Source organism: Egretta garzetta, unplaced genomic scaffold (genome assembly GCF_000687185.1).
Source record: "Egretta garzetta isolate BGI_Z169 unplaced genomic scaffold, ASM68718v1 scaffold596, whole genome shotgun sequence".
Lineage (NCBI taxonomy): Eukaryota > Metazoa > Chordata > Aves > Pelecaniformes > Ardeidae > Egretta > Egretta garzetta.
In genome coordinates, this window is record NW_009260129.1 from 606518 (window position 1) to 617446 (window position 10929).

At 38.1% G+C, this 10929-nt stretch overlaps 1 protein-coding gene across 3 annotated transcripts in view; it reads left to right on the forward strand.

The window, feature by feature from the left end:
* Positions 1 to 10929, forward strand: part of SMARCA2 (SWI/SNF related, matrix associated, actin dependent regulator of chromatin, subfamily a, member 2) — a 120245-nt gene that overhangs the window by 35359 nt on the left and 73957 nt on the right. For all 3 annotated transcript variants that reach the window (XM_035896948.1, XM_009641498.2, XM_035896949.1), the window contains exons 7-10: positions 2964 to 3090; positions 4344 to 4517; positions 4741 to 4914; positions 7981 to 8151. In XM_035896948.1, coding sequence (XP_035752841.1) covers positions 2964 to 3090; positions 4344 to 4517; positions 4741 to 4914; positions 7981 to 8151 — 646 coding nt within the window. The remainder of the gene's footprint in view (positions 1 to 2963; positions 3091 to 4343; positions 4518 to 4740; positions 4915 to 7980; positions 8152 to 10929) is intronic.

Consider the following 10929-nt stretch of genomic DNA (forward strand, 5'->3'; position numbering starts at 1 on the left):
AGAGAACGGACCTGAGTTTAAATGAGAGTTTTCTGAGGTAGCATCTGTACTGAGTTAGAAATACTGATTATTTTTTTTCCCTATTCCTTCCCTCTAGATGCATTATAAAAGGAGGGTGATCAGCCACAAAAGCAAGGAAGTGTCATTGTTTGTAGCTCAGTACAGACCTCTGTTTTTGCAGTCATTTCAATGTATGGAGGAAAAAAAATGGAGCAAAAGTTATCCTGGAAATACTAATTTGCTTTACAATTTAATGATAAAAATTCCATGTGCATTTATTTCTGATCATCCTTTTTATAAAATGGAGTTGAGAAAAGCAAAGAAAATGAAGAGTCTTTTGTATGGGGGTGGACTGCTTAGTGTGATGATGAGACCTAATAAGCACATTCTATAAGCTTGCATTATGTTTAGCCATATCTCAAGACAGCTGTATATTTGGATTTTTATTAATAATTTAGATGACAAAAATATAAACCTTTGGCTATTGCTGGAATTTCTACTGTGTAAACTTCTACGTCAGCAGATACTTTCACCTATTTTATACCTCAAGTTAAAGTAACAAGCTAATTCTGGCAGAACTGGTAAGTGAACATTTCACTTAGTGTTTATTTGCGAAGTGACTCATCCATTTAGTTATCCAAAACCATAAATTACGTTAAGAAGAACCTAGATTAACTTTTTGCACTCACTCTCTTGTATAGTACAAGAAGGTACACTCAAAGCTAACAAAAAAGAGAAAAAAATTGAAAATATGTTCAGTATTCAGCTTCCTTACTGAGTTCTGAGCTCAGAAGAGAAGTTTGGAAAGGTTGTGACTGCTCCCCTAAAGTTTCATTAAAGTCAGTGAAACCGGGATTTGGGTATAACTGGTTTGTAGGTGATTGTTTCAGAAGCGCTGCAGCTATTTGAGGAGTGAGCTAGAGTAATAAATCATAGTTATGATGTATGGTTATATCCCTGTGTGAATAATGAAGAGGCAGAGCACCCATCAGTGATTTAGAACAGTATTGTCTGCGTACATCTTGGCTACTTTTTTGAATGAATGTACAATAGTACGTATAATCTCCAAGAAAACTACTTCATTCTCAAGATTTTGCATCCTTAAGTGCACTAAAATGCCTTTTTAATAACCAGAATGCCCAGTGACAGGTAAAGTTGTACAAAATGTGGACTTTTTTTAGCGTAGTACATACACTTGAAAGAACAAAGCATGCCAGTGTCATTTTCTGAATGAATAATTTTCCTGTGGGAATCGTGAGCTTCCCTGGGCCTGGACAAATATCTGTAGTTTATAATGGAATTTTGTCTTATTAAGGAGTAACCCTTCTTGATACACTTTTCAATCTGTATGAAAAACTATCCTAATTCTGCTTCAGTGTTTTGCTTTCTTGAGGACATGAAGTTATCTCTTTTCCTAACATGAGCTGATGTTTTGTACTTAGTGAAAGTAAAGAAAAGGGGAATTTTGTGAGTCCTGTGCAGTACAGGGACATGAGATACCTTCTTGTTCCTGGGCCTTTAGGTTTTTGATTTTGGGAGAGAGAGGGCTCTCTGATTCTGGGGGGAGCTGGGATGTGTGTGTGTGTGTGTGTTTGGGTTTGGTTGGGGTTTTTTTTGTTTAGTTGGGGGTTTTTTGTTTGGTTGTTTTTTTCCTAAAGCATGTGGGAAATGGAGGGCACAGATTCAGCTGAACTGAAGTGCAACTTCTGGATAACTCAAAATTTTGGAGTCTGTTACTTTAGTGCCTTGGCAAAATATGCAGTTCACAGAAGTAGTTACTTGTAAATACACTTACAAAAACTAAGTAACTGTTAGCTCTGTGATCTTCGTTTTCAGTGTGAAAAACAAAAAAAAAAAAAAGGAAAAAAAGTAGAACAATGTCGGGCTTGTCCATTATTCTATCTTTCTCGCTCTCTTGAATTTGCAAATGAATGCAAAAGGAGCTTGTAAAGGAAGAGTGAAAGAATTCGATTTACAGTGTAACAGCTATGAACTTCCTATTTGTCAATAAAATAAGCAAGTAGAATTCCAGATACTAAGGAAAGTTCTGTGTGTCATCACTGACTACACTGTGCATAAAACAATACCCATCAAAGAAGCTTGAGTCTGTATGGTATGAGTAAAATAAAATTCCCAAGTTTCTTTTCATGCATACATGTTTAGTCAAAAGAAGAGCCAAGGGGTATTTTCATTATTTGACAATTTATTTTCAAAGTGGAAAAGGATACCTAATGTCATTTCTGCAAAAGCCTGTTAGTTTAGGAACACTTAGTAAAAGACAATTAAGTGCCTGGGATAAATTGCCTGGTTTTACTGTGTAATTGTGGTTGTTTGACCTTGGCTGGATGCCAGGTGCCACCAAGCTGCTCTATTGCTCCCCTCTTAAGCAGGACAGGCAGGGAGAGAATGAGAATGAAAAAAAAAAAACCCAATAAACTTGTGGGTCAAGATAAAGGCAGTTTAATAAAGAAAAAGCAAAATCAAAGACTGCCCGTGGTAGCAAAAGGAAAAACAAGATTTTATTCTCTACTTCCTATTAGCAGGCGATGTCCAGCCCCTTACTGGGAAGTAGGGCTTCAGTACACATAGTTGTTCCTATGGAAGACAAAACATAATAAAAGATGAATGTCCCCCCTCCTCTTCCTTTTCCCTTAGTTTTTATATCTTAGCTGACGTCATATGGTATGGAATAGCCCTGTGGTTGGTTTGGGTCAGGTGTCTTGGCTATGTCCCCTCCCAAGATCTTGCCCCTTTCCAGCCCACTGGTGGGGGGGAAATATTGGAGACACAGCCTTGATGCTGTTCGAGTACTGCTCAGCAGTAGCCAAGACATTGATGTGTTATCAACCCCCTTCTACTTACCAGTAGAAAGCACATCCCTATGCAGCTTGACCCAATACAGTAGTTTTGATAATCACGTACAGATTTCTCCTGGTATCTTACCCGATTTTCTGTTTACTTAGGCTTCAGGCTCGAATTGCTCACAGAATCCAGGAACTGGAGAACTTGCCTGGTTCTCTGCCTCCTGATCTGCGAACCAAAGCTACAGTGGAGTTGAAGGCACTTAGGTTACTGAATTTCCAGCGCCAGGTAATGCCTTTTGCTTCAGAATTATTGTAGAGGTCACAGCCAAATGTGTTCACGTAGCAGAGAGTAAACTGGCAAGAGATTTTGCAGCAGCACAGAGCCTAAGCAGGAGATTTTGCATGAGAGCAAACTTGACTGATATGCAAGTCAGAGAAATGTTTAACTCAGATTTTATTTTATTTTGTTTTGTTAATAAAATGTGCAAGTGTTCTTTTTGCTTTCTGCTTTATCTTCCAGTCTGAAGCGTAGCCATAGAACTGTGTCTTTCAGAATGAACATGGCATTGGCCCAAAGACAAAACGAGCTGGACATGCTGCAAGCTGATTTTCAACACAAATTCCAATAGACACTTCTTTCTGGATATACTTCATATTTGTCATGGCTCCCCTTGTTTTAGGAGTTGTATGTTGGTGTTGTGCGTGGTATTTCGCTGTGATCTGTTTTCAGGATTTCTACTGTGGCACACCATCTTTGAAAATTAAGTGTAACAAGATCATGCCTAAGATAAAAGTTGGGTGTTTTGTGCATATATCAGCAAATTAATTTCAGAAAGGAATCACACTGCCAGACTCTTAAGGGCCTTTTGCCGTTGGCTTTTCCAGCTAGTTTGGAAGAGCAAAGACATCATTTGGCAGGTTAAGAAAACATACTTCCTGGCAGAAGCCCTGGCAGTAGTTGTACCATGATGTCCAAGTCTTCCTTCCCTCTACCCTTGGCACTCATGTAATAAAGTTTTGTCAGAGGTCAGATGAAAAGCAGCAGGGTCTCCCTGCTGTACTGCTGGGACTGTGGCAATACTGTTCCAAGCCCTTAACATTTACCTTTCCCTGCTGTCTCCAGTGCAGCTGACAATGCAAAAAGTTGCCAGCTATATTCTGGTCCAGTTGTAGAAAGTACGTTACATGTGTTAGTCATTCATGTTATACTTCAGTGGTGTAACATCTTGGCTAGCCCCTTTCATTGCAGGACAGTCACTTGCAGCATTTTGTAAAGAAGGAAGAAATTATGATTAAGAGTGATTAATACTTTTGGCTATCCTGTGGAGACTGAAGATTTGTTTAGGGAGGCAGACATAGCTGCTGCAACTATATAGATGCTGGATCTTTTCAGAACTGTAATGGAAAGGGAAGAGGAGACTGGGACATCTTCTGGACTGTTACTGTTTTACTCTGCCATACCAGTGTTTAAAGTTGTTCCTCCATGTGTTAAAAAAATATTTTTTCTTTTTTTAAGTGTTTCTTTTTTCCCACTGGTAGCTAAGACAAGAGGTAGTAGCCTGCATGCGTCGTGACACAACACTGGAGACAGCACTGAACTCCAAAGCCTACAAACGAAGCAAGCGCCAGACTTTGAGGGAGGCCCGTATGACAGAAAAGCTTGAGAAACAGCAGAAGATAGAACAGGAGAGGAAGCGTAGGCAGAAGCATCAGGTATTTTAACTTATTAGCTGTTTGCCCCATGACAGAAATGCACCTTGCTTTGGTGTGTGGGTCTTTTCTGTTACATATTTTATTTACCTTTGGAGTTTCTGAGATTAAAAAGCAATTAGATGTGATAAGCAATTAGAAAACAATCAGATTAGAACTTCTGTATTCTTGATTTCAAATTCTGTGCTTTGTCCAAGTGTCTGCACTAACTTGTTTCTCTTTCTAGGAATACTTGAATAGCATATTGCAGCATGCTAAAGATTTTAAAGAGTACCACCGGTCAGTCGCTGGGAAAATTCAGAAACTATCTAAAGCTGTGGCAACTTGGCATGCCAACACTGAGCGTGAGCAGAAAAAAGAAACTGAGAGAATTGAGAAAGAAAGAATGAGGAGACTAATGGTAAGGAGTAGAGGAAGGAATATGGTTGTTTTAGCTAAAATTATGAACTGTATCCTTTTAATATTTCATATACCACCTCAGTCACACCCATGTATTTCCTTTGCAGAATGAAGCCTCTTTAATGCAAAAAATATAAATCTAACACTGCTGCATTTTGATTATGTGTATTTCTGATGACGGTAGTGGATGTGACACTGTTCATTTTAACCTATAGGTACTTCTTTTTTTAAGGTTTTTGATAAGAATAATTGCTTTTTCTACCAGCATGAAAACATAGCACAGTCACTGGCATGTAACATCACTTAATCTCATTAACTTCATATACTAACACTGTTACATAATTGCAGGGGTATCAGTCCATTATATAAACTCTGGACTGTGTTTTATTTCTAGGTTTATAATTTTGAAGATTCCATGTGATTAACTTGCTCATGGCATTAGTCTCCAACTTCTACATAAAGCCGATTTCACATGTGAAAATACATAAGCAATAGCAGTAATGTGCGTATCTTGAGAATTAACAGCAGTCAGTTCTACCTGTTAATGCTCCAGGACCATACTCCTTTTTGCCATTTCCTAGTTTTCCTTTCCTTGCACCTGCACAATATCAGTTGCAGTACAGAGCAGCATGGGTTTGTGTACAACCATGTCTTTTCAGAACACTGTAGAACCAATCAGTGGGCTGCCTACATTTCAGGAGTTAAAATAATTGTGGAATACAAAGTGTAGGCAGATTAATGTGTGTCATGGGTGCAGATGTAACACAAAACTCTAGTCCCTGTCCAGAATCTATGCCCACTGCTGACTGAACAGGACTGAACAGTTTGGTTTTTAAAATTGCAAAATGAAATGTAGAAATAATTAAATATAAAAAAGATTAGAACTTAGAAATAAAAGTGTGTGTAAAGTGTAAAGGAAGAACTTGCATAAGAGAAAAACAAATGTTTAGGACTTAGAGTATTTTGTAAAATTACATAGTAATCAGCATTATAAAGCTTTTTGATAATTAGAGATAATTGCTGGTAGCCTATCTAACCAAGCTCATAAAAATGCTAATTATTAGAGGGGAAAGAGCTGATTAAAAAAAAAGGTAATCTTGATATTTTAGAAATATTTTTGTACAACATGATGTTGAGCTTATGTCAGTCTAACATGTAGTGCCATAAAGATGTCTACTGCTGAAAAATATCAAGTAGTTTTGAATGTCCAGAAATGGCACAGGATACCAGTCCTTCCAGAATATCAGTGCTTTCTCCTAAGAGTCCTTCACCAAGGCTGTGGTTAAGCTCTTACAACAGATACAGCACTTCATAGGCATTTTCAGTGTTGGAGCTTTGCACTCAGAAGTCTTTGCCCCTACTGCTCAATTAAACCCTTCTGCAAAAGCAAACTGTGCTATGTTGGTGGGTTTATGTTGCCTATTTAGTTTATTCCAGTGTGATAAATTTTGAATTTGCAGATTATGTACTAGGGGTTTTTACAAACATCCTCTCAGACACTCGATGTGGTCTAGGAAAATGTGCTGTGTCTAAAACTCTTCATGTATTCAGGGATGTTGAATACATTCCACAGATTGTCCTTCACTGACTATGATCAGAAATGGTGATTTTGTCACAGCTCATTAATACTAGTATATGTCACATGCAGGGATGGGCATTGGTATGATATAAAAAGATACTGTCAAGACAAGCTTGAATGTGTAAAGGAAGTACCTTGGCTAGATTACAATGACTGTGTATTTGATCATAGTAGTAATAATAATAGTAGTAGTAATAATAATAATCATCACCACCATCATCATCTAAAAACTTAAGTTTTGAGTTTTGTAGTTCTGATGGCTTGAACATTACAACTGAATTTTACAAGCAATTTTACAAGCTCAATTTGAACATTTCAGCTATTCTTGCCAACTTTCTGCAATTCTGGTTTCTCTCCAGAAAGGCAGGAGATTTCTTGTGTCTCCCAGAGTGCTGTCTTTTAAAGTAATCATCTTTAAAACATTTCTTACTCATGTTATACAGCATTGTATTATTCCCTTATTTGTTGTTTTAGCCAAAATTGATGAAGACGTCTCTGCTGCTTTCCTTCTGTTTTTCTGACATGCTCAGATGCTGCATTATGTCTTCACAACACATGAAAATAATATTTTCTGTTATGTCTTACCCCTAACAACACACACAGTGCCATAAGGATGCAGAAGTTGCCAGAATGACTCAGAGATATGGCTTATTTGGCAAATCCTGTCTCTGATAGTGACCTCTATCAAAGATGAAATAACACCAGAGTAGAAAGATGATAGATAATCTGATAATCTGCCCAAACCAAAAATTTCTTCTAACACCTAAAAGAAAAAGATTCATACTTGAAAAATGACTAAATGCAAGTTTGCATCCAGCTCCCATGTTCTTCCTCTGGGTGTGGGCTACCTGCACTTCATGTCTTTGAAAAATCATCTCTGTAGGAGACTTACCAAGCATCTCTGGTTTGGGTCATTGTAATCTGTTTAACGTGGCCTTAGGTGATTTTTTTCCCCCCCTTTACCTGTCATAACTGCTGTAAATTTTCCAGTCATTAGTCCATGAGAGTAGGAGATATTTTGAATCATAGTGACCCAGAGTCACTCAGGCTGACAGGGAGCTCTCTAGTCCAACCACCTTCCCAAAGCAGTGTCAACATCAAGTTCAAAGCAGGTCGCTCAAGGCTTTTTTCAGTCATGTCTTGAAAGCCTCTAAGGTCAGAAATGGCACAACTTCTCTGCCTGTTTGGGTCCTTCTGAAGTGCAGCCCAGCCTTCGAGCATATTGACTGATATCCCCTGGTTTTGTGTCGTCTGTAAACTTGACTAGAGTGCATCCCTTCTTCGGAGTCACTGATAGAGATGTTAAAAACAAAATACCCTAGGATAGGCCACTGTGGTGTCCCTCTTCTTACTGCCTCCAGATAGAATATGACCCTCCACAGCCCCGTGGAGAAGGACCTGGGGGTCATGTGATTATTGACAAAGGAGTTGGTTGGTGTTTCTTTGGAAGCATTTCTGTTGCGGCTGATGTCTATTTTCTATTGCTAGGCTGAAGATGAAGAAGGCTACCGTAAGCTGATTGACCAAAAGAAAGATAGACGCCTGGCCTACCTATTGCAGCAGACAGATGAGTATGTGGCTAATTTGACTAACCTGGTATGGGAGCATAAGCAGGCACAAGCAGCCAAAGAGAAGAAGAAGAGAAGGAGAAGAAAGAAGGCAAGTAATTACAGCTGGTATTTTTACGCCATCTCTTCTTCAAATCCAGTTTTAATTTTGATAAATGTATTGATACCCAATTACCACACACATACCAGAGTATCTATACCCATCTACACTGCCAAATTCTTAATGCTGAGGGAACTCAATTCTCTCCACAGAGACACATAAGAAATTTGCTTTCATTAATTCCAAAGAAGGTGAGAAGGAGGCAGGATTAGAAAATTGTTGGCTGTTAACATTGATTTGCTGATAAATTTTACACGGGCAAAATTGGGCCAGACATGTAGGTTAGGATTAAAGTACCCAAAAAGGATCCAATGGATCCAAAATACATTGTGTGAAGAAGAAGGGAAAGGTCTGGCTTGTGTAGCTGTTTCATACAGGGTAACTTTTTTAGACCTCCACATTCTATGCTTGGCTCAGTCCATTTTGTAGGACCATTGGGAGCAACTAGAAAGAGCTTGGGTAGGTTTACTATAGTAAATGGGTGTTCTGCCAGTAGTATTGCTCGTTGTGCATTTTTAACATTTAATTGAATCTTTTCAAAATTACCTTTCTTCGTATGGAGAAACTCGTGGAAACTGAACAGTGCTATTTTTTAAGAAATAATTCTGTGTGTGAAATAATCATTAAGCAAAGATTTGCGATTTTTGTGACTTCTGAGAACCTTCCTCTCTTGCAGGATGGATAAGAGGATGTTTATAATCCATTTCCATGCCTGGTTTGCTACTAATTACTGATACAAATATAAACATTATATTTACATGGTTTACAAGCAGCATTCTAAATATGCTAATAAATGCCACCATATAAAAATTCTAATTTTGGAGATTAATGGCCTAAAAAATGCTCCATGTTTTCTTCTGTCCCTCTTCAAAACTTCTTTACTTTTTGTTGAGAGTATGTTCTTAACACAGGAACAATTCCCTGCCTACGCAGTTAAGGTGTAACTTAAACGGGGTTCTTGACCTGTATTACCAGTGAGAACAGACCTGATTTAATGTACAAAATTCACGGTAGAGATAGTCGTTAATGAGACAGTGTATGGAGTAAATGCACTGCTCTAATGAAAAATATTAATTCCTTCAAAAATGCACATCTGTTATATGGTTCAATTTCTCTGTTAGTTTATCTGAAGTATGTATGAGGAACAGAATATGCTCTGCCCATATCAATAAAGACATAATTTTCTGTAACTGAAGTAAAAAGGAAATAGGCCCCATAAATATTCAGTGCTTATAAATATCCCAGCCTAAAATCTAAAGGAAGATCAGCAGAAAAAAATCTCAGCTCTATCTTGATCATTTGCACATTTTTGTTTGTAATTAAGTTATTTCCACCAAGCTTTTGCTTATCTGTCAAGGATACAGGAGTGCACCCAAATATTACTCTTTGTTTTAATTTATAATTCTGTGAATTTGTTATTGCATGGCTGCAGCAGTCATTGAAGTTAGCGGGCACTGTATCTTTTTCCAAGTCATACACTTCTAATACTTAGCCTTCTATGTTTTGTAATCCATGTAAAACACTGTTTATTCTACTAACAACTGTAGTTAAATGCTGTGTACTTAGAGAGAAATGAGAGAAGAGAGTTCTGAGGATATTGTCCCAGAAAACAGCAACAAGGAAGTAGATGGTCAAGAAGTACTTCTTGTCTTTGCCAGGGTCACATTATATAATACCCAAGTGAATTCTATATTCTTCTGAGAATAAAATTTCAGATTCGTCCATTTTTTCTCTGGGATACAGTTTGGGGGATCTTTATGGTATATTTTCTCTCTTTACTGTTCTCACATTCCTGTATTTGCATCTTCTGTCTCCTGCCTCCTGTCAGCCGGTGTCCCACATCCTCACTGCAGTTGTGGATTAAAATAACAGTATTCCAGATGAAATCTTCATCTGATAGGCCAGTTACACCTGCTATGCAACCTTTCACCTTTATCCATAGGAGTTTTTCCTGTCATTATACAGAGAATGAAGAAAATGTAGCTTCCTACTTTTGTAAATTGGTATTTCCTTGTCAAGGATGAAATTGTCGTGATTGAAGACATCTTTGCATAGCTCAAAATACAAGTGCAAGATATCTGTCTTTATTTACATTTATCTTCTTTTTAACTGCTTTCCAAAATAGTTTTTAACTATAGGTTTTAAATGTTTCTGCTCTCTCAGTAGGATCTGATCTTTGCACAGTGAACAGCGCTGATGCTTGCTGCTTATTTTTGATGGTGTGTTTGAGTTGTAAGATTCTTTCCATTGAGTGTAGCTAAGCTATAACAATCTTTACGTATTAGAGAGCAGTCTCCTGTGCAAAAGAATGGACCCCTCTCCTGGTTGTTTCATTCAAGGAAAGAATATTCTCAGCCACTGTAGCTTGTTTAGCCAAGGCCAGATAGTGCTGCTGTAACTTATCTTGCCCCTATGTTTGTTTAAACTTTACAATTCTGGTACAGTTCCTTTCTTTGTTAGTAAACATAACCTGCTTCCCAGGAATGCTGAAGGAAGCAGCCTTCAAGCGCATACTGATGTTCTTACTGAGCATCAGCTGTTGTTGCATTGAGCAGGACATTTGTGTAGCCCAGCGAAGTATTTATAAGCTTCTCCTTCAGGTTATTTTTTGTACATTAAATAATATTACACTTCATAAATATTTTAAAGGTTCTATAAGCCACTGAGGCGAAGGGCAAAACCATGGCAGAAACCGTGGCGGCAAAAGGCAAAAAAGCACAGGGCGAGAGAGGGGACCCCAACCCCCCGCCCCCCCCCAGGGCGGGCAGG